Here is a 23,565-nt window from a genome sequence, read left to right on the forward strand (position 1 = left end):
CCCATAAAATGGGGTGTGGTTTATACACACTTATCAGTCCCAGCTCTCCGAAGATGGAGGCATGGAAACCAGAAGCTCATCTTTCAAGATCAGACTGGACTACATGAAATCCTGTTCCAAAAAAGTAAAAAAACAAAAACAAAACAAAACAACAACAACAACAACAAAACTGGAGAAAAAGAGGAGGGGGACTTGGAACTGGGTATACTAGTACATTCCTATAAGTCCCAAATACAAGAAGGTCCAGAGAGATGGCTCAGTGGTTAAGAGCACTGGCTGCTTTTCCAGAAGACCTAGGTTCAATTCTCTCTTGGAAATGGAGGCTAAGAGCAGTCTGTCACTCCAATACCAGAGGATCTAACGCCCTCTTCTGTTTTCCTCTGGCATCACACACAAACATAGTGTACAGACATATGTGCAGAGAAATCATCCTTACACATAAAATTAATTAAAAATTTAAATCCTGGCACCCAGGGATGGCCTTGGTTCAAGACCAGCCTGGGATACATAGCATCAGGCCATCCTGGACAACAGTGCGATACTCTGTGGGGTGGGGAGGGAGTCGTTTTTAAAGGCTGGGGAATATAGCTCTGAGGTAGAGCGAATTGGCGCTTCTGTCCTGACATGAGTTTTTGCTATTATGAGCGGGTTTCGGTGTGATTGCTTCGGTCAGGGTACACAATTATGTCACTCAGATAATTCCGTTCTCCGTCTCTGACATCTCTGGACTGGATTCTCCATTTATAGCCCCATTTGATGGAGTCATTTACCAAAAAGCCCTTTCATCAGAGTTCCTATCTAAGCAGGAAGCCGAAACAGAGGTGGAGAGGCAGTTTAGCATTCAAGGTCATAAACTCAGCAGAGTATTGAACCAGAGTTCAATTTACGTATCAGACTCTGGGTCTAGTGCTATCAGCAAACCTCCCTACCTATGTATGCATTTTCGGCTTACAAGTCTACCCCAGTGCGGGTAGAGCTGGCCAGGAGCCTGAATTCTGGCCCAGGAAAGATCCTGGCCACCTACACTCCACGGCCCAACTTCCGGCAGGCCACCAGGGTCAGAGGTAGTCTCCGAGAATCTCTTTTGGTAGTCGGGTTTCAGCACCGGGCTCCTGCTGTAGGTGGAGCTACATACGAGGGACAGGCGAGTGGGCCAATGCTGGACGGGCTTTAGACCTCGCAGCCAATCAGAGCCCGGGGGCGCGGACGGGCGGGGAGGCAAGGCACTCAGGTTCCTGGGGATCCCCCGAGGCTGCTCATCCCAGCCCCACCCCCTCCGTGGTCCGGGCTGAACCCACCCCAGCTCAGGCTGTCAGCCGGCGCAGGCTAATACTAGCTGCTCACTGCGTGCTGGGAAGGGCGGACCTGAGTCGGACCTGTCGCCCCCCGACCGGGCCTGGGTGTTAAACCCCCGCCCACACCTCCCGCCTGTCACCACCACCCTTAGCTTCTCAGACTGAGCTCGGCGGCCCGGAGAGGATTAAGTAAGTGCAGAGATCCGCAGCTTCTGAGCAAGAATGGAGGAATCACAGGGTCGCGGAGGCGGGTGTGGGGATTGAGGCTGGGAGGACTGAGACCTGACAGAGAATGGCGTGCCGCTTCTTGGAGGTCGCGGTGCCCACCACTCCCCCCGCCCCCCGCCCCCGGCGTTCTTTCCTTCCTATTTGGACCCCGAGGCAGGCCAAGAAAATAGTCGGCAGGACGCCTTCTCTCTTTTTTTGGCCCGTAATAAACAGACTCAGAGCAAGTTAAGGGTCTGGTCCAAGGTCACGGCTGGGATCAGTGGCGGAGCCCAGAAGTGAACCTGAGACTTCTTGCTGAGCCAAGCTGGAGAGCACAGAAAGGAATGAGTCTACTCCATGCATGACGCTCTGCCAGCTTTGCTCCTTCCTAAGGGACCATGAAGGATGTGTGCACACCTCTCACACATAATTTTGCATCTGCGAGAGGAGGCATCCCATGTACGCCTACCTATGAGCCACACAGAAAAACATATATGTAGCCATAAGCTAGGGATCCTTTCTCTTTCTAGGTCTGCTCCACTGCAGCACTGCTAGGGACCCCCTTCCCGCTCTGTTTTACCCAAGACCCACGGACCCCACCCTCTGCTTCCAAAATGGGGCGGGGGCGGGAGAGGAGAAGGCATTTCAAAGTGGGTATTCCATCACTGCCTCTGACGATGTAACTCCTTGCCTTATTTCTAAGAGTGAAAGGAAGTGGTCCAGTGACCACCCCTGCCAACCGCCCTCTGCCAGAGGATCTGGCTCAGCCTATCTTTCCTGACTCTTGGTGTCTCTGCACCAGTCCCAACCACAGCCTGGGTCACACAGCCCACTAAGTCCAGAGACTCCTGTACTCTCCTTCTCCTGGGTTGTGGGTGACAGTGGGGGAAGGGGCGGGGGAATTGAGACATTTACTGGGCACCTGTCTGTGGACAGGCCTTGTGTTTGGCTAAGTTCTTTTCCCCCCTGAGGACTTGTTCATTCTGACAATGCCACTAACTACAACATTTCCCACTGAGAGGATGTCTCTACACAGATAAGAGGGGTGACTTGCCTGGGGGGGTCTATCAGGTCTGTCTGAATTTTAGGCGAGTGTTTCCCTTAAAGGAAGGAAAAGGCTACAGGAAAAAAATTTTCCCCTCAAGCAGAATGAGGGATGTGGGGTGCTGCAGGGAGTGAGGAGGCAGGAGTAGGAGAAACAGCGAGTACAGAGATAATTGTGCAAAGGGTAGACTTTTTCTTTCAGCCCTCCTGGATTTTCTCCCAGCTTCCAAATACGATCATGACAGTCATCGTGCAGAGGTGGCAGAGGCGGAGCTTTGTTTTCACGCCCTATGTCCATAGGGGACCCATAGACAAAGCCTGCATCCTAATATCCCCGAACTTGACTTAGCTCTGTCTTGAAACCTTTACTTCATCGGTGCCTTCAGATTCTTTATCTCACGGGCAGGCCCCCAGCTGTAACTCTTGCTTTTATTCTTGTCTTTCTAGAGCCTAGGTTGGCAGAGGAGGGGTCTCCTGTTAAGGATCTGGCTGTGCCAATGGTCATCACGGTAGTGGAAACTACACCCTTGGACTCCTAACGTCAGAAGCCAGCAGAGTTTGACAAAGCACTGACAGTCTGCCCAGCAACAGCATGAACTCCAGGGTCCCAGCTACTCACAGCTGGTTCAGCGGCCACCCAGCCACCACTGAGCCTGACTTGGAGCCTGCCACTGAAGGGTCCACCACAGAGACCAGCACCCTCGGCCCAGAGACCACAAGCTTCAATGACACCCGAATGCCTGATATGGCGGGTGGTGCAGCTGGTGTGGGTACCATGCTTCTGTCTTTTGGGATCATCACAGTGATTGGCCTGGCTGTGGCCATGGTGAGAGCCGGGGCGAGCTGGAGAAGGCCCGGAAGTCTGTCCTTTAGGGGAGGGTGACTAGTGTTTAGATTTATAGACAATCTAATTAGAAGATAATCATCCATTAATGATAATGCAGCTCCCTCTCGCCTACCCCCCGAGATTTATTTCCTGGGGCCCAGCTAAGCAATTCTAATTGGAAGACCCAGAAATGAGTCTGAATAACACATGATGTCTGAGCTGGGGCCATATAAGATCAGGTATGGAGAGGGGTCCAGACACAGGGTCTTGATAGGCAGATGTTTGAACTGGGTAGGAAGTTCTGTAAGCAGCAAGCCGGGCAGTGAAGCAGAGGAGTGTGGGAGTTTCAATGGCAGTAGAAGCCAGAAGGTGGCTTGGATATTTTATGGGGTACAGAGTCCGAGTGGGATGCATTGGCCGTGGCAGGCTGTTAGCAGTTCATTTTTGCGTTCATTCGGCAATTATTCGCTGACTGTCTTCCTTTACCCTGGGGACATACCAGGGCCAGAAGAGACAAGGTCCGGACTTGTGTTTCTTATGAGGGATGGGGTTAATAGGCAAGGGGGTTGATCTGGGCTGGGTGGTCAGAGACAGCTGGGAAGAAAAATTAGGGTTCTGACTCCAGGTAGGAGCCTGACCTCATGGTCGTGAGAAGGGGCAGGGACAGGCAGCCATTGGGACAGAGGTGAGCGAGAAGATCACTGTATGTATCCTTCAGTGGTGACAGGCACCAGGAATGTCACTAAAGAGCCAACTGTAGCGTGTACAAGTTAAGACTAAGAAAAATGAGGTGCACCTGAAGTCCCTCGGGGGGCCTAGTAGTAGTAGCATTCTGCCCATTGCCCTTTACAGGCAATGATGCCTAGCCTTGAGCTCTGATGTGACACACAGGGCCGGACAGGGGTCTGGGGATATAGATCAGTAGCCAAGTGCACATATAACAGGTACAAAGTCCTAGGTTCAATCTTAAGCACTGGGCTAAAAGCAAGCAAGCAAGCAAACAAACAGCACACACACACACACACACACACACACACACACACACACACACACACACACACCCCAAAACAAACCAAACAAGAAACAACAGAAAAAGAAAAACAGGGCAGGGATAATCATGGCCTGGCTAAAGCCTGTGTTAAACTAGGGTTGCCATATGGGCCCTGCAGGCTCGGACAGCTGCCAGGGAACAACTGCTGGCCAGCAAGTAGGGCCAGGATACATAACGGGCAGAGAGGCCAGGGAGGAGAGCTTTCCTGGGGCAGGAGGGAGGTAGACTGCCAGTGCTTCCCCTTGGCACCTGTGTGGTGGCTAAAACACCCTGAGACACCCTAACACCAGGGGCTGTCCTGCTCTAAGCAAAAGATTTTGACCTAGGGATTTGATATGGCTGTCTTGCTCTTTGTCTCTAAGGGACATTCAGGCCAGAGTGCATGACCTTCCCACCAAGGTAGAGAGGCAGAAGGTGGCCGGACAAAGATAGTGGAGGGCAGGAAAGAGCTGCAAGTCACAGAGGAGAAGAAAAGACCTCTAGAAATGTCTTCTGTTTTTCTGGGTTTTGAGGTTGTTTGCTTGTGATTTTTTTGGTTTGGTTTGGTTTGGTTTTTCGAAACAGGGTTCTCTGTGTGTATTCCTGGCTGTCCTGGACTCACTTTGTAGACCAGGCTGGCCTTGAACTCACAGCGATCTGCTGGGATTAAAGGCGTGCGCCACCATGCTCGGCTCTTAGCAATGTCTTCTGAATATCTCTTCCTTCCCCCTGGTGCCAGCCTCGAGCCATGCCATGGGTGCATGGAGTTGGTGCCAGCCCGTGTGCCTCACAAAGGAGTGGGAGAAGATCTTGGTACAGGCAGGAACAGAGCAGGGGAGCTCCGTGAGAGATGTGAGGCTGGACAGTGGGAGGCAGGGAGGTTTGAGGAGGAAGCTGAAGCGCATCCTCACCTGGGGCAGAGGGGCCACAGGGCAAAGGCGCTCACGAGGGACGAGGCTTTCGTCTGGCTTTTCCTGTAGACTATCTTGAGTCACAGGCCACAGGGGACAGGATTTGGAGCAAGAGTCATCATGCCTGGAGCTCAGGGTGGAAAGGGACTGGGGATGACCCAGAGACCTGAGTTTCTGTTGTGTCTACCCACAGGACAGGAAGGAGTCACTCCCTGGGGCAGGTCAATGAGCTAGGAACACTAGCTTTTTTCCACTTGAGATCATATGGGGAGAGCTCTGGGCCAGACTGGGAATTACACAGATTAAAACTATAAGTGGGCTGGGCATGGTGGCCCATGCCTTTAATCCCAGCACTCGGGAGGCAGAAGCAGGCGAATCGCTGTGAGTTCGAGACCAGCTACAGAGCAAGTCCAGGACAGCCAAGATATCACAGAGAAACCCTGTCTCAGAAAAAAAAAAAAATTCTAAGTGGGCTACAAAGACTGTGGGAGCCACAGGGGCTTAAGGAAAACTGGAGGATGTGGTTTTCCCTGGGCAGAAACTGTCGTATTCTTTTTCTAGTTTTTGTTCGTTTGTTTTGAGACAGGGTCTTACTATGTAGCTCTGGCTGTCCTGGAACTCACTATGTAGATCAGACTGGCCTCAAACTCACAGACATCTGCCTCCCAGGACCCTAGGATCAAAGGTATTTGTGACCACACCTGGCTGTCATATTCTTTATTCTTTTTCTTTTTTTGGTATGGTTTTTCAAGACATGGTTTCTCTGTGTAGTTCTGGCTAACCTGGAACTCTTTCTGTAGCCCAGGCTGGCCTCGAACTCAGAGATCTGCCTGCCTCTGCCTCCTGAGTGCTGGGATTAAAGGTGTGCGCCAGTACCGCCCTGCCAAGATGTTATTTATTTATTTATTTTGGTTTTTTCAAGACAAAGTTTCTCTGTGTAGCCTTGGCTGTCCTGGACTCACTTTGTAGACCAGCCTGGCCTCAAACTCACAGAAATCCGCCTGCCTCTGCCTCCCAAGTGCTGGGATTAAAGGCGTGCACCCAGCCAGCTGTCATATTCTTGATGGTCAAAAATTGCCAGTGTTGCAGGTGGTAGAGGTGCACGCCTTTAATCCAGGCACTTGGGAGGCAGAGGCAGGCAGATTTCTATGAGTTTGAGGGCAGCCTGGTCTATAAAGCAAGTTCCAGGACAGCCAGGGAAACCCTGTTTCAAAAAACCAAAAAGCCAACCAACCAACCAACCAAACAAGCCAATTTTGGGAAGAGCAGATGGTGGCAGTAGTCCATGGCGTGGTCTCCCAAACATCACCCACCGCCTTCTCTCTCTTTGGTGTTTGGTTCCAAGGCTTCCTGCTTCTGCCTGTGGGTTCTAGGCATTAGCTGGTTACTAACGTTTTACCTTTGTGTCTGGACAACGGAAGGACTTCCTTAGGTTCCTATGGCATCAGGGCTCTGGGGTCACCCTGGGGCTCAGGTGAGCCAAGCCTTGCCTAGAGCCTTGCTCTGCGGTCTGCCTGCTGTTGATCTCCTTTTCTCTTTGCCTGTAGGCTTCGCTGAGGGTTGAGGGGAAGGGACATGCTCAAATCTCTCCTTTCCCCTTCAGCATGGAGGAGTTCCAGGCAGATGCCGGAGTGGGCAGCTAGTCAGGATTTGGAGAGCTGGAAACAGCCAGTTCCAGGCAGGCCTAACTGGTTTTTCCTATGCCTGGCCCCCCATCTCAGCGTCTCCAGACTCAGTCTGGGATCTGTTGACATATAAAGATATCAAAGGAGCCAAGTGGGGTTGTGCAGGCCTGTTATTCTAGCACTCAGAGACTAAAATAGAAGGACGGAGAGTTCAAAGCCGCCTAGATTGCATAGGGAATTCCAGGCAAGACTGGGTTATTGGGGGGGTGGGGGCTGGGGGCGCTGGGAACGTGAAGCATATATGTAAGATGGGATGGGACCTTGAGGGTATGGGGACCCACAAACACCCTGCTTTTCGTACTCTACAGTCCACCCACCCTGATGGCGCGGCTGGATTGGTGGGGACCTCCTCCCCTCACCATCTGATGTTGTCCCTTCTCTTGCAGGTTTTATACATCAGGAAGAAGAAGAGGTAACTCCCCAGACGGGCCCCTGAAGCTTTAGCCTATGGGAAGGGCTGGACTGGGATCCAGGGGATGTCAGTAGGAAGGCAGAAAGAGCCCACAGCGTGAAGGCTCCTTTCCCTGGGTGGGGGGATGGGAAATGGCTACTTATTCATCCTAAGGCTGCCCATCTGAGGGTCAGATTGGTACTGTAGGTTCAGATCTGTCCGTGAATCCTAAAGGAAGACTTAGACACCTTAAACTTGGTGTGTGGCTCCTTTGGCCATGAGGACTGAGGGCAGAAGGCTTTTCCCCACCCCCAGACAGCCTCTGTCCTACCCCCCAGGCTGGAGAAGCTACGCCACCAGCTCATGCCCATGTACAACTTTGACCCCACGGAGGAGCAAGATGAACTGGAGCAGGAGCTTCTGGAACACGGGCGAGATGCTGCCTCCATGCAGGCTGCTGCTTCCCTGCAGGCCGCACAGGGCAAGGTGGGCACCGGCCTGGAGCTGTCCTTTCTTTCTGACTCACCCCCTATCCTTACTATGCATCTTGCCAGCACCTGCCAGGTGATGAGGTAGCAATCTTGAGCATATGGGTCTCTTCAGATTTGTCCAGAAACTGCTAGATTGTTCTGTGGCCCTTGCAGACTCACTATGCAAAGCTGGGCTTTGTGGGATCCAGCCTGGCTCAGCTCTGACAGCCTGTAGATCTTGGAGGCCCAGCTAGAATCTCTGAAGCCAGTTTTCTCATCTAATATTAATTCTTGCCCTGTGAATCCTCGTATACTAGCTGGGAAATCAGAAAAGGAGACAAACAAAACCTAAAGGCAGACATGACAGGGGGAAGGAGCCTTAGGTTCTATGGACCCGAGTCAGGTGTGTGTGAATCAGGCTCTTCAGCAGAGGCACTTCTGCAATAGGCTAGTGAACCTTAGCCACTGACAATCCAGGGCAGTGGAGACCCAAGCCAAACACACCTCCTGTATGCAAAGGGGTGGGCACCATGCCCGTATCTTGTCAGAGCCTCTGGGCAATCTGATCACTTGCTACCACTCTCCCAAATCCTCAGCCGTGATATCATGAAGGGCTTGGGCCTGTTCTGGATTCATCCTGTGTTTGCCTCTGTGTGGGTGGGTGGGTGGGGGAAGGTCAAGGGCTGAGATATTCCTGCTGGCAGAAAAGAATGCATGCGTAAGTAACCTATGCTAAATCCACAGTAAGTGCTGCCAAGGTGCCAGGGCAAGCTGGGAATGGCTTAGCGGGGGAGGAATCATGTTCTGCCCTTTTTTTTTTTTAAAACACTGTGTTTTAATTGTGGTTCCTTATGCCTCTTTGTCCCTTTCACCCCAATCACTCAACACTTGGTAGGAAAGAGAGAGTGTTAGTGGGGAGAGAGGGCATAGCTCTCTTTAGCTACTTCCTGCTGGTTAGGGTTGTTGGGTTCCTTGGGGGCAAGTCCAGTCTTTGTTCTAGGATATCTCCAGCTTTTTCTCATCAAACTGCATCAACAGCAACCAGGAGCATCAGGGGGCAGCACCGGCATCCCTCGTCTTTCTCGAGGGGGGGATTGGGGGGGGTAAACGGGGGCCACAACTCTTCCAGGCTCTGTCATTTATTTCCTCTCCGGAGTCCTCGGAATTAAACTATCTGCAGCTGGCAAAGGCCACGCCCATCTCTGAGCCCTCAGGAGGCAAATAGTTAGCTGGTGTAGACAATCTGAATCTGCCCCATATCCCACACCGGGGATTAAAAGAAAAACATGTTTATATAACATAGTAGCTGAGTTTTTAAAGACACCAAAGCTTCTACTACAGAATCAAGGCTGATCTTAGTGGAAGGTTACTCTAAGCAGAAGGCGTAGCCGATACCAAAAGCAGGCACCAGGAAGTGAGAGTGGAAGTGACTGGACCAGATACTGCCTTTGGCCAAGGTTTCTGATGCGCCTGCCTTTCTTCCTGCAGAGCACTCTCCCTTCCCAGGGCCCGATGCAGAGGCCTAGCAGGCTGGTGTTTACTGATGTAGCCAATGCCATCCACGCGTGAGAGGCCTGAAAACAGGCCCGGCCTTCAGACAAACACACCTGCCACAGTGCAGGCAGTGCTGCCCACTTCCTGACTGTCAAGACCTATTCTCAGGACCCGAGCCATCGTCACCACCAAGACAGGAAAAGGGCTGCAACAGAGCTCAGCTGTGCTGAGAGGCCCCACCCACTGACTCTCAGGCTTGAAGAGAGAGCTCTGACCAGGCTGGCCATCTGGCCACTGACTTCTCCTGAACTGATGGCCCTAGCACGGAAGACAGCCCTCCTCGTGCGGGAAGGCGAAGAGCCATTGCTGGCTTCCTGATCTCCTGGCCATAACCCTTGCATCAAGGTCTGCTTCTCTGATGGGGAGGAAGAGCACAAGGTTAAAGGGGAAGGGAGAGGAAAGGCAGGCTCCACCTAGCATTTCTTTTTATGAGCCTGGAACCTCGTCTAGAGTAGAGAAAGACAAACACCCAGATGACAGGGGACAGGGCAAGGCAACACTTTTTTTTTTTTTTTTTTTTTTTGGGCAGGGGGGTTGTTTGCTTGTTTTTTGTTTTTTTGTTTGTTTGTTTCCTGAGACAGGGTCTTAGCTATCCTGGAACTCACTGTGTAGACCAGGCTGGCCTCTAACTCATAGAGACCCACCTGCCTCTACCTTCTGAGTGCTGGGATTAAAGGCATGTGCCACCACAGCCAGTTAGGGTGTCACCATTTATAGGCCCAAGAGGCCCAGGGACAGAGCTGGAAATGTCCAGTAGACACCAAAGGAAGGGATCCCCAAACCCAGGGACTATCCATATTTAAGATATTATGGCGAGTGGGTAAGCATGAGGCCTCCCAGGGGTCTCTGCCATGTCCCTGGCAGCCAAGGTAGCTGCTGAGGGGGATGAAACCAGGAAACTGGGAAGATGCATTTCCCCAGATGTGGAGAAAGGCTTCGTGCATGCGGGTCACACAGGCATGTACCTAGTCCAGCAGAAGAGTAAGCTGGAGGCTGTCTGCATTTGCTCCACCTCGCAAGCTCACTCCCACCATAGGCCACTTCCTCGTCTTCATTGCTCAGGGCACATGGAAGAGGGAAGTAAGGCCGGGTTCCTCTGTTCACCGTGTTTCTTCAGTGGGCTCCAGAAGCTGGGCTGACCTGCTTCTAGAAACGGCTCCCTTTCCCATACGGGGTTCTGGGAGAGCCCATCGGTCTAAGGGCAGCCCCAGGCCAGAAGCTGGTAGGAAGAGCGATGGATGCCTGAAAGGGAGTGTCCTTTGAGGAAAAGACTTATGAGTCTGGTTTTAGTTTTTCCCTTCCATCCTATCAGAAGGAAGGTCCATTCAGCGTTCCTGGAATGTGGACAAGAGTCTCTGCCCTTGGTCCTCCCTCGAAGCCTTGGAGGTGCAAGGCTGATATTAGGTGCATCTGGGCAGACCAGACCACAAAGACAGGGCAGTTTTTCTACACTGGGACACACGTGAGCATGTGCAGAGGCGTGTCCCCAGCTTTACTGTTATCACTGTCCTCTGCTGGTTACAAGGATGTGGGGGTGGCACATATGCAATTGGGTAGATACCAAACGTCAGGAGGTGAGGGACTAGGAGGACCCCGTGAGGCTGGTTCTGGTTTTATTCCTGCCTCTAGATGCTATAAATACGTTAGCGCTTGAGCAACTGGAGGGCTGTGAGTAATTTAGGATGCACAAAGCTGTAATTTAACTCGCAGCATCTCAGTGTGTGAGAGCATTAAAGATGTAATTAAGATGTTTAGATAAAGGGAATGGAGTCTGTGACACTTGGGGTGCAAAACTCCAGGAAGGGACACAATGGGTGAGGTTAGGATCTGTGGGAGGCCTGGGGACAGTCACTTGGATCTCAGCTATGAGATGGCAGGCAGCCTGGCTGTTTTCCATTGATCTATCCATGGAAATGTTTTGGGATGGGGCCTCATGGGATGACAGTGCCCGCAATACCTGTGGGGAGATCAAGTGGACAGAATCTTGTGAGATTGGGTCAGGAAGAAGGCCTGATGCCCCCAAGATTGTGGGGTGGCAGATGGTGTCTCGGAATCCTCAGGAGCTATGTCTGAACCACAAAAATAAAACAGCTTCTTGTGGAGCACAAAGTACAGGGTGTATGGCACGGAACGGGAAGTCCATCAGGCTATATGTATGTGACACACCTGTCGGGCTCAGAAAGATTTAAAGGACAATGGCAATAGGGTGACCAGTTTGCCCAGGAGTGCCCCAGGGTCGGTGATGAAAAAGAGAGAGATGAGAGAGAACCGAGTCTCGGGCTAACCTGATCAAACACGGAGGGGGCTTCTCTTCTGGGATCCATGATGAAGGGCTTGGCTGATGGTGGGGGCTCTGGGATAGGACGTTAGGCAAGACTGAGGATTGTGTACCCTTGGGCCACCCACAAGGGTTACTGCTGGACCTGTCAGTGATAGACTTGCTCTCAGGAAGGACTCTCCTCTCAGAAGACTGGCAGGACTTTGGAGGGACGTGAGGTGAGCGAGCGGGCTGTATGTTTCCATTTTAGTAGTCAGCCCCTTGGCTCAGCAATGTGGACGCTGCAGGTCCCTCGGTATCCTGAGGTAATAGTGCCTGGGGAGCAGGGGTGACACCAGGGAGCAGGGATAGTGGGGGATAATGTGCCCTTCTCTTCTGCAGCAGACCCCTTTTCCTGAGGGGCAGGCCTGGCTGAGTGACAGACGCAGGCTGCTATATCGTGAGTGACAGGCCACCTACTCCTAGACTGGTGCCCTCGCAGTAAATTGTCCCTTCTACTCACATTGTTCTGTTTTCTAGCTCTTTCTTCTATTCTCTGAGGAAAATCCATATCCCCAATTTCCCATGTCTTTCACCGGGTGCTGGATTGAAAAATATTGGGTTGAAAGGTTCTGGTGGTTGTATTCTTCTTGAGGAATCAAGCCCAAGGGGACTCTCCTCACTGCCCTCGTTGGTAGGATAAGACAGAATTGTCCACCATTGCTGCTTCTAAAATTGGCAATTGAGTCCTTCTCTCTCTCTCTCTCTCTCTCTCTCTCTCTCTCTCTCTCTCTCTCTCTCTCTCTCTCTCTCTCTCTCTGTGTGTGTGTGTGTGTGTGTGTGTGTGTGTGTGTGTGTGTGTGTGTGTGTGTGAATAGCAACCAGAGGGCTCAGGTCTGAAGAATCAGCACTGGTAGTGGGTGGTTTAGGGATAAGAGGCAGGATGCGGGTGGGCGCCTGTAAAGGAGGCCATCTCTTGTTTAACAGTGAGGTGTCACCTTGGAGCCAAAGTGAATAAAGTAATCCCATTGCTGGCTGCAGGCAGACAGTGGGAACGCCTTCAGAATGTAAAGGAAAGCTCTTGTGGGGGAGAGCTCAGAAACTCTGCCCATACTCTGACCTTCCTGTAGACTCCTTCTAGAAACATCTCCCTTTAGCCCAGCACTCCCTCAGTGAACCAACCCACACTGTACTTTGTTCTACACAGAAGAGCAAGATGCCAAGTTGGGGGCGGGGGGAGGATGAGGGGCGCTGCGAGCAAGTGTCCTGTGTGTCCATATCCTTACTCTTACAGCTAAATGGAAAACAAGGCAGAAGGTTAGGCCAGGGAATGCACAAGGCGTTGCAAGGCAGATGTCCCCATGTTAGGCAGTGAAGCTGTGCTCCTTTGGCGCGGGGGGGGGGGGGGATGTTAGGGGGGAGAGTGGCAGTGTTGGGGGTGGGGGTGAGGGTGGGAGTGCGGGGTTTCTCTAAGAGTGCCTGAGGGAGGGAAACCTCAGGATATCCTAGCTTCTGAGTGCTCACGACCTGAGGACCACTGCAGATGAGACAGCCTCCGTTTCCCAGAGAACACTCTCGAAAGGCCATGAACACTGAGAAATGAAAAAGAATTGTGTGAGCATCAGGCACAAGGAGAGGAAAAGGATAGGGAAGAGCATGGGGCCCCTTAGGTGTGACCAAGCAGGATCAAAGCAGGTGCCATCCCACCTGGGACCAGGTCTGCCCTTGCCACTTCACCCTCAGAGCTAGTTGGCAGTGGGCATTGCCCCATACTCCTTAGCTTGGGTCCTGCAGAGGCAGATCAGGGTAGGGGACAGGACTTCTTAAGCACATCTGGGTAACCCCCCCTAGGTGAGGGGAAGTAAACATGCAAGATAATGATAAGAATCTTCCAGAAGGACTGGAGAGATTTTTCAGTGGTTAACACATGGACTGCTCTGGCAGAAGACCTAGGTTCTGTTCCCAGCATCCATGTCAGGTGAATCCCACACCCCCTGTACCTTCAGCTCCAGAGGAGGCATCTTCACTCATGCGCACAAACCTACACATACAGATAAGTTTACAAAGAACAAATAAATCTTGTGCAGGTTTTGTTTTGTTTGTTTGTTTGTTTTTGTGGTAAAGAATACCAAGACCCCCAGAGCAAAGCCCAATGCGAGAGCTTTCATTCAAGAGAGAGACTCCAAAGGGAGTAGAGGAATTGATGGTGCTGAGACTTACCTAAGAAGGTGGCTTCCTTCCCTAGCCCCTCTCCGGGAGCAGGAGCATGCATCAGAAAGCCTGTTTCTCAGATCATCCCACTTTGCACTTCCTAGTTCTCACGGTACATCCAGAAAGGTGACATCCTTGGAACTTGGTTGGACCACCTATCAGGCAGGCCTGTGATGCCTGTATGACGGACAGGTCAGTAGAAAGTGGAAGACTAGAGCACTTTGAGGTCCCTCGGAGGTCAGGGGAGAGGCTGGGAGAGACGGCCAGGGATCCTATCTCTGATGACTCAGACCAGCTCTGATGAGTGGCTTACAGCCTGGGCTAGTGTCTTAGGGTTCCCAAACGCCATTACCATAAACAAATTGATGAAAAAAGGACTTGATTTCAGTATACAGTTCCACATTGTAGTCTGCCACCAAGGGAAGTCAGGGCAAGAACTTATATGCAGGAGCTGATACAGAGGCATTGTAGGGGTGCTGCTTACTGACTTGTTCCTCGCTTTCCTATGCACCCCAGGACCAACTTCCCAGGAGTGGCACCACTCGCAGTGAGCACTGCTCAAGAAACTGCACCAGAGGCTTCTCTTCAGCCCAATTTGGGGCAAGGGGTGGGGGATGGGGTTCTTCAACTGAGGCTCTTTCTTTCAAAATGACTCTAGCCCATGTCAAGTTGACATGAGACTACAGAACAGCCCAGTCCTCACTTTTAGAGGAAAAGCCCCAGGCAACCTTGAAATCCTACTAGCTTGGAAGCAGAGAAAATCAGTCACAGGATGGGGCCTCCTTTCTTGTGGCCTCCACAGTGTAAGGTTTCTAGAATGTGTAGAGGGTAGAAGGGCAGGAGGAGGTCTGGGGTGCAGACAACATCACTAGTAAACCCAAGAAACCCATGAAGCTTCTCAATGGGTCCCTGGATTCTAAGTTCCATGGACAAGCAAGCAAACCTTCTAAGTGATATTTCCGAGTGGACCCATACATGGATCCTCACAGTGGCCTAAAAGATGACAGTGGCAAACATTGCCCAAAGTGGCCAGAAATGTAAAGAGGCTAGAGTTGTGGAGGGCTTGAGAGGGACTGAGACTCTGCCCCCTGGGTGGTGAGCCCAGAGAGAGGCTGAGATGCTCTCTTGCCTCCTGCAACACCCAGCTGAGGAGAATGCGTACCAAGCCCTTTGTCTCTGAGAGAAGTTTCCTGAGGCTCACAGACACACTGCCACATGGTCTCCAGCCTACACCTCCCCATCGGAGGCTTGGCCTGGCCCAGAGCAAGACAGGAGAATCCCTGGGCCAAGCACCCACTGCCTCTTCCATTCTCCCTGGGCCCCAAGCCCATCAGTGTCTTGCTCCATCAGGCGACTGACAGGCCTGAAGATCCCTCTGAGAGTCCAGGTCTGACTAGGTCACATCACTCCAGTCAGCCCTCCCACCAATCCTCCTCCCCTGTCCCAGAAGCTGAGACTTGGGCTAGATTCTACTCACATTCCCTCTTCTCCCTGCTCCATCCAGTCCAGCTGGGTGCTCCTACAAGCCCCTTTGCAAGGGGAGGGGGGCTCTCCTGTCTTCGACATGTGGCACCCTCTCTTCCCTGGGCCTCCCAGACCTCACCCACAGAGTACACAGAACTAAGCAAGCGTTTTAAAAAAAAAAAAAAGTTTCTTTTTTTATTTAGTAAGTATACAGTGTTTTACCTGCATGTGCCCCTGACCTCCAGAAGAGGGCACCAGATCTCAGCATAGATGGTTGTGAGCCACCATGAGGTTGCTAGGAATTGAACTCAAGACCTTTTGGAAGAACAGGCAACGTTCTTAACCTCTGAGCCATCTCTCCAGGCCAAAGCAAGCATTTTCAGTGTGTCTGACAACATATGAGGGACTTCTCAACTTCCAGGGCCGACTCTGCTGGGTTACAGAAAGGATTCTGACCGGACCTGCTACCAAAGATTTAGTTAGGGAGAGCTGCCTGAAGGAGGCACGGGGTCACGCCCAGTCACTTTCTCTTTCCCACTTGTTGGCCATGGCCGGGATGTGGTTGTGACTGTGGCCGTAACTCCACCTGTGACTTTCCCCAGGCAATCCTGTGGAAGTTTGCTCTCTACCCCAGCAAGCACAGCAGTGTCCAGAAGGTGTCATGTTCCTAACAGATTCCCTTGTGTTGGCCACACAGGCTTCCTATCTCTGAGCCAGCTGGAAGACCAGCACAGTAGGTCCCTCATTCACAGCCCCGGAGACAAACCTCTCTAATCATATACATGAAAGCTTTTCCCAGGTCCTGGAGCAATATGGGTCTAAAGCTGGGGATAAGGGCCCATCCCTCAGAAGCTGTCCAGGGAAGGGGACATAGGTAGAGTCATCTTAGAGGCCTGGCACCTATGAGCCTGGGATGGGGGGGGGGCGGGGGCAAGATGGTGAGGGTAAAAGGAAACCTGCCTGCCTGGCACCCGGACACCCATCTGGCCAGAAGACATGGTTAGGCAAAGGCTGGAGGCTGGGTGAAGACCTGGAGTCCAGCTGGAACCTAGAACACCCTCCTGCCACGGACACATCTGTTCCTGCTGGCTGTCACAACTCACAGAGAGCTGCCTTGTAACCTGGAAGAGAAGGCAAGGTGAACACACAATCCTGGTACAGATCACCCTCATAGGGGCCTCCCTCTGGCCATCCCGCACCTGGCTGCTCTTCCTGACCCCTTAGTGTACTCGCCTTTTCTCTTCCATACTCACCTGTCTCTTGTCTTTGACCCAGCCAATAGGCTCTTCTCCTTTGCCTAAAACAAGGCAAAGGGAAGCTGAGTGTGACAGCATCTATCTGCAAGCCCAGCACTCTAGAGGTAGGGACAGTGGGATTGTAAGATTGGGACTCATCTGGGATATATCTTAAGAAAAGCCTATCTAAAACAAAGACAAAGAGGAGGGCAAAACTGAGGAGAGGAGGAAGGAAGAAGAAAGTGCCAGGCATAGTACCTGAGAGTAACTTCTCATGCCCTGTATTCGGCCTCCTGCCCACTGCGCGGTACCTGCTACGTGTGCCCCATCCATCCATCCATCCATCCATCCCTTCCTTCAATTCCTTTATCAGAGAAAGCACAATTGTGTTCAGAGAGGCATGGGACCAGTTCAGGGTCACACAGCTGGGGAGCAGGGTGGCAGGGGACATCTTGGAACATGCCTGGCTCTTGGTAGAGCTGATGATACCCAGGAAGGCTGCTGATTTCTCACTCGCCCGGGACACTTTCTGATCAGACTGACTTGCTTATGGAGACCCCATCAAAGAGATAGCCCGCTCCCCTTGGTCCAGGTGAGAACGAGAGGGCACTGAGCAGCGGTCTGAGTGGAGAGGCAGAATTTACGCCTGGAAAAGTACCCTCTGCTACGTTCACTACAATGGGGAAACCCACAAATATCCACCGTGCCCCTCAACTCAAGTACATGGAGCAGGTGTTGGCAGTGGCGTCAGCTGGTGACTCTGGTCCCATGGTACATGGTCCTGACACGAGGCAAGGTGTGGCCATCCCAGTCTCCCTTGATTGATGCCATTCTGCATGACTGGCCTCTCCAGGAGGCAGAAGGTCATCTGCACTGCAATCCAGACTTACAGACTGGGGGCTTCTGGCTGGGCTGGGAACATTCCAGATAGGAGCTTTAGATAAGGTCTAGAAGCAGGGGGTGGGGTGAAGGGTGTGCATGGGTGGGGCACAGTGGGGGTGGGGATTCTGGGGCCTGACAGGTCCCCAACTAAGACTCAGATCCTAATCTACTTTAGAGCTTCTCATAGCAACTATGATGCCACCTGCTGGTAACTCCAGACACTGACGACCTCAGGCAAGTCCTATCGGATGGCTCAAAAGCTGTCATCTGGCCCTATCCTTTGATCCCCTCCCTTCCCTTTGTCTCCCCTCCCATCCCCTTCCCCTTTCTCTCCATCAACCCCAGTCTTTCACTCTCGTGACCTGGTACGGCACTTGTTGGGGAGGGGAATGGTCTGATGTATTTTGATGTTAATTACTGCTTACTGACTCTGTGACTTACCTTTTGCTTAATAAAAAGCCATCCCACCTGGGCAGGGCAAACGAAATAGGTGGGCCTAGGAGAGAGAGGAATTCTGGGAAGAAGAAAAGAGAGACCACTAGAAGGAGAAAGGAGAGAGGAGACCCAAGGAGAAGAGAGGAGGCCACCAAGGGTTAGCTGGAGGAGAAGCACATGGCCCACGGCGTGGATGGAGAATCCAGCCCAGATGAAGAACATGAGCCAGTATTTGGGATTACAGATGAGAGGTATCCTGATAGAGGTTATTGAAAACAGATGGCATGGGATTGAGACAGGGATCCCATGCCTGAGGGCCTACTATGAAAAGTAGTTTAGAGGATTGCTATCTGCCTTGCCCCAGGTTAACTAAGGCTATTTTAAAGTATAACAAGTGTCTGTGTCTTAAGTGATTGCTAGCCGGGCCTACAGATAATATAGATAATACAGATAATTTAAAAAGCAATAGCACTCCCACCAACTAGAGCACTAACCCCCTGGGCGCCTCTCTCACCCCACCCTAGGACCCATGACGCTACCCAGGCGTCTCTAGGTGGTCCAACAGGCCCTACTCTACTCTCCTGCTGGCGGGCCGACTGCAGGACCTAGAGAGCCACAAAATGGGCCAAACTCTCCCTGCCTGGCATTCAGTAAAAGACTGATTCGCTGAAGGAAGCCAAGAACACAAGCTTATGAGAGACTTAAGAGATCTATCATCAGCTCAATAATAAGTCAATAAAATGCCACTCTGAAGCCTGGGTAAGGTGAAGTCCTGACAAGCGAGGTGTGCAAACCTCTTGGACATTCACAGACAGAACAGAGCCGCCCAATCTCCCAGCAACCTCCTGGTAAGCATCCTCTGTGTGTCCAGATTACAGACAGGGGAAACAAAGGCACAAAGCAATAGGGATATCTAGTAAAAACCAGGACTTGAACTTGACCCCCAGCCTCATTCACCTCAGAGCCAACTGCCAAAATTCCCAGAGATGGACAATGTTCTCTGAAGCCAGGGCCGCCACCCATCTAGCTATTTGATCTCTTCGGTCATTCTCAACTTGTCCCCACAAGGTCCTCTGCTGGGCTCCGATGCTGATGGGCACAGATGGGGCTGGCCTTGGAAGAATCCCATCTGTTGTGAGAGCTTCGAGAAATGACAACATCCCTCCCCAGGAAGTGAGGAAAGGTACAAGCATTTTGTATCGGACCTTGCGCTGGGTTCAGTTAGGTTTGATATAAAGCCATATTTCCAACTGGGGCAGACAGTAATCGGAAGGGTAAAGAGCTTCTTCAGAGGAAGGCCGGTAACAATGGCCGTCTCACCGGTGACCCCTGCAAACATGGGGTCGCCGGGATGGAGCCCACACCAGATGGTGGACCCGTTCTTCCCTTTCTAAATCGCCTTGTCTGAGACCAGTGCTGGTAAAGATGGATCTATTTGGATGTTGTTTTGAGACCACACCCATGTCCTCAGCTCCTACCCTCTAAGTAGTGACTTCTCCCAAGTTTTGACAATGAGTGATATGGAATCCCGTTCCCTTGGCCAAAGGAGAGAGCTGCACGGTTTGGAGCTATTTTCACTGTGACCACCAGGTGGCAGTACAGGTTCAGATTATTGGTTGGAACGGCGGCATAGGGGCGATGAGTGGGTATGGGTTTGGAACTGGGACCGGAGTTCCTTGACTGAAATTTAGCCTGGAGATTTGGGGTAGGTCGGGGAGGGGCGGAGTTCAGAGGTCCTGGCAGCTGGTGTACAAAAGCTGCCTGCGTGGTCTGCTAGGAGCTGATCTGGAGTGGGGCTAAGTCAGGATGATTGGTTGTTCTAGAAGGTCCTGGGCTCAGAGGTCTGGTTTCTTTGGCGCCCCACTCAGCATGGTAATAAACTTATGTGTCGCCCCACTTTCTACTGAGCTCGGGTTAGTCAGCTGCTGTCCCATCTGGAGCCAACTCTCAGTGACGCTGAATGACTTGTCCTAAGTCATGGACTCCTGGACCAAACTCCAATTAGGTCTAATTTATCTCTACATCCCTCAGGGTGGGTCCTGTGCTCAGAGGGTCCCTTTCTTCTGGTTCCTGCATCCCCACACATGAACATGAAAGACACAGGTATCTGCTCACCTTGCTCTGGTTTGCATTAAGTTTCAGAGGAGGCTATGGGAGAGGGGTGCATTTCTAGAAGGACAATCAGTCAGCAAGTTATAAAGGATGAAGAACTTCTTGAGAAGCAGGAGTCTCAGCAGTGACCCCCTACAAACATGAAGCACGTCACTGTGCTAGGCCTGCACTACATGACAAGCCTCCTCTGCTTCTTTTCCTAAGTCCCTCTGTCTGGGACTAGGGCTGGTAGTTATGCGCACTGGCAGGTTTTACGTGGCAACTTGACACAAGCTAAGAGTCATCAGAGGGAAAGGAGCCTCAGCTGAGGAAATGCCACCCTGAGATCCAGCTGTAAGGCATTTTCTCAATTAATGGTCAATGGGGGAGGGCCCAGACCATGGTGGGTGGTACCACTGTTGTCCCGTGTTCTATAAGAAAGTGGGCTGGGGGCTGGAGAGATGGCTCAGCAGTTGAGGGCACTGTCTGCTCTTGCAGCAGTCCTGAGTTCAATTCCCAGCAACCACATGGTGCCTCACAAGCATCTATAATGAGATCTGGTGCCCTCTTCTGGCGTGCAGAGAAAGAACTCTTCTATATAAAATAAATAAATAAATCTTTAAAAAAAAAAAAAAAAAAAAAAAGATTTCAAAAGAAAGAAAGAAAGCAGCTGAGCAGCCCATGAGGAGCAAGCCAGTAAGCAGCACCCCTCCATGGCCTCTGCATCAGCTCCTGCCTCCAGGATCCTGCCATGCGTGACTTCCTGTCCTGACTTCCTTTGGTGATGAACAGCAATGTGGAAGTAAGTGTAAGATGCTTTTTGTCATGATGTTTTGTCAGAACAATAGAAACCTTAAGACATTATGGGTCCGTTGGACACAGGAGACCACACCTGTGTTCCTGTTGAGCTGTATGCCCAAGGGGGACAGAAACAGTGTCACCTCCTCCCTATACATCACCCCCTATGGGGCAGACAGCAACAAGCCAACATCTCAGTCAATGTGATGCCACAAACAGCAGGCAGTAGGCAGCCTCTCGCCAGAGAAGCTAAGATGGGGTGAGGTCCTCTGCGTCTTAATCAGCTCAGCTAGTCTCCCTGGATGCCAAAGGCACCTTTGCCCAAGGACTTGCAACAGCTGGGGTTTCCTTGGTGTCCCTTGCTGTACTGACAATCTGGTCTAAATCCCAGCTTACTACCACAAAATCCCAAACCAAATGTCTGAACGCCTGCCTCAGTTTCCCCATCTGCAAAATGGAGCACGCCCTCCATGCTTGATCGGATTAAAAGACCTCATACATGTAGGGAGCTTGAATAGCACCTGACATGTAGGAATGCTAGATACGTATTTAGTAAGTAAATAGCATTCTAGGTGTCCAAAGGGTGGCCTGGAAAATACTGGGGCTTTTGCAGGGCTGAGGTCTCTGAATCATATTTAGGCTCAGACTCTATTCTGACTCTCTCAAGACACTTAAGTTCTGAAGTGGCTTCCTACCACCAGCACTTAGGAGACTGGAGCAGGCTAACCTGAGCTCCAGAGTGAGACCTTGTCTCAAAGGGGGGTGGGGAAAAGGGGATTGAAGCTACACCTCAGGCGGTAGAGCGCTTGCCTACCACATACAAAGCCGACTTTGATCCTCAGCACTGTGAAAGGTAAAGTGGCCCTTGGCTAACAGAAAACATGGATTTCCTCCATGTTCCTCAAAGCCAGGCAGGGAAGTCTCCTGCTTCAGACTCAGATTAACCTGGTACCTCTTGGGAATGATTTGGCCTGGGGACTCTGGGGCAGAGCCTGAGCTCTGGAGCCAGGAACCCTCTCACCTGGCTTCAAGCAGCAGCATTGGCTCATGAGACCATTGGGGAATTGTTTGCATGGGCAAGGGTGAGGTTTCTAAGGTTTGTGAAGACTGGCAAATGGCGGGAGCTACTCAGCTGCTTCCCCAGTCAATCCTAATATGCCAGTCGTAGAAGGGGCACTTTGCCCCAGTTTCCGGCTTTCGACACCCACTCCCTCGCCAGTAGTCAAGTCAGACACCATGCCTTATCTAGCCCCAAAGGCCAGTCGTTCTTTCCTGTTAAGTCCTTTTTTTTTTTTTTTTTTAAATAAAGATTTACTTATTATGTATACAGTATTCTGTTGCATTTGCACCTGCCGGCCAGAAGAGGGCACCAGATCTCATTATAGATGGTTATGAGCCACCATGTGGTTGCAGGGAATTGAACTTAGGACTTTTGGAAGAGCAGCGTGTGCCCTTAACCTGTGAGCCATCTCTCCAGCCCTCCCGTCAAGTCTTATATGCACACGTATATTTACTAACTGGTCACCCTCGCCTGACCATCCCAGCCTTCCCCACTATGCTCCCTCCATACCCTTCTTGGCCTTTCTATAGTTTCCACCTGTGAGGCTTCAAGTCAGTTCAGGAAGATGCCAGTCTGGCCACCACAGACCCCTGTGTGCTGCCTCTCACTGTGTCCGTGCCCTCTTCTCCTAGAGTATGCAGTCTCTGCTTCTGCCCTCTCACCCTCTGCCTGGGCTGTGGTCACTTCTCACTCTGCCCCTGGCCTGGCCTTGCCCGTCGTGGGCACCGGCCTTTTTCTCTGTCTTCCACCCACCTTTCTGGCAATTGCCTGGGTGATTAATTTGCCAATTAATTTGGCAATTAATCATGCTCCGGCTTCTCAGGATGCTCTTCTTAGCTAGCCTGGGCTAGAATATAGACCCGCTTAGCTTTGCTTTCCTGGGAAGGGGGGTTGAACACTGGAGTGGGAGGGGCCCTGTCTTTTCTGAATGCTCCTAAGCAAGCCCAGGCATACAACAGCTCCTGTAAAAACATTCAGAATGTGATTTAGCAGGGAGAGAGAGACCCAGCCCCACCTTCAGAGGCCCTGAGGGAGCTCCAAGCTGTAGTTTGTCACTATACCCAAGTGAGTACCCAGCCTGTACCCAAGTGTGAGGACTTGTTACTCCTAAAGAAGTTGTCCCATGGCTGGGCATTGTGGCCAACACCTTTAATCCCAGCACCTGGGAGGCAGAGGCAGGCAGATGGCTGTTGCTGTTAATTTACCAGTAGGCCTAGTAATGTTTATTATCAGGCCTATAATTATTACTACAGTATTTTCTAACCCAGTAGTAATCAATCAAGACACAGACACCTGTTATATTTTAAAATAGCCTTAGTTAACCTGGGACCGGGAAGCTATCAATGCCCTAAACTACTTCCCATAGTGGGGCAGGTATGGGATCCCTGCCCCAATCCTGTGCCATCTGCTTCTAATAATGTCTATCAAGCTACCTCCCATCCATGATCCCAAATAATTACTAATGTTCTTCATCTGGGCCAAACTCTCCATCCATGCGGGCCACGTGCTTCTCCTCCATCTAACCCATGATGGCAAGCCTACTCCTTCTCCCTTCTCCTCCTGTATCGTCCCAAGATTCTCTCTGTCTTCCCCAAGCCCAGGAACCATAGCCACACCTACCCCACTTGCCCTGCCGAGGTTTGATGGCCTTTTATTGGTCAAATAAGTTAAGCTCTTAGGCAAGGTGGGTCACAGGGACAGCAAGCAGTAATTAGCATC

The 23,565-nt window shown here is 51.5% G+C and overlaps 1 protein-coding gene across 2 annotated transcripts; it reads left to right on the forward strand.

The window, feature by feature from the left end:
• Nucleotides 1-3,077: 3,077 nt before the first annotated feature.
• Nucleotides 3,078-9,817, forward strand: C32H3orf18 (chromosome 32 C3orf18 homolog). Of its 2 annotated transcripts, none has more exons than XM_051140587.1 (4): nucleotides 3,078-3,372; nucleotides 7,385-7,410; nucleotides 7,728-7,875; nucleotides 9,348-9,817. In XM_051140587.1, exons 1-4 carry the CDS (start codon nucleotides 3,139-3,141, stop codon nucleotides 9,426-9,428), a joined length of 489 nt encoding a protein of 162 aa, XP_050996544.1. In that variant the 5' UTR covers nucleotides 3,078-3,138; the 3' UTR covers nucleotides 9,429-9,817. The 2 variants fall into 2 exon arrangements, with proteins under 2 accessions (XP_050996544.1, XP_050996545.1); XM_051140588.1 differs by having other exon boundaries at nucleotides 3,078-3,312.
• Nucleotides 9,818-23,565: the final 13,748 nt, after the last annotated feature.

This window comes from Acomys russatus, chromosome 32 (assembly GCF_903995435.1).
Source record: "Acomys russatus chromosome 32, mAcoRus1.1, whole genome shotgun sequence".
Classification (NCBI taxonomy): Eukaryota; Metazoa; Chordata; class Mammalia; order Rodentia; family Muridae; genus Acomys; species Acomys russatus.

Coding starts and splice junctions, on each gene's coding strand:
- C32H3orf18 (XM_051140587.1), top strand. CDS start 3,139: ATGAACTCCAGGGTCCCAGCTACTCACAGCTGGTTCAGCGGCCACCCA. Junction 3,373..7,384: donor TTGGCCTGGCTGTGGCCATG/GTGAGAGCCGGG, acceptor CTTCTCTTGCAG/GTTTTATACATCAGGAAGAA. Junction 7,876..9,347: donor TGCAGGCCGCACAGGGCAAG/GTGGGCACCGGC, acceptor TTCTTCCTGCAG/AGCACTCTCCCTTCCCAGGG.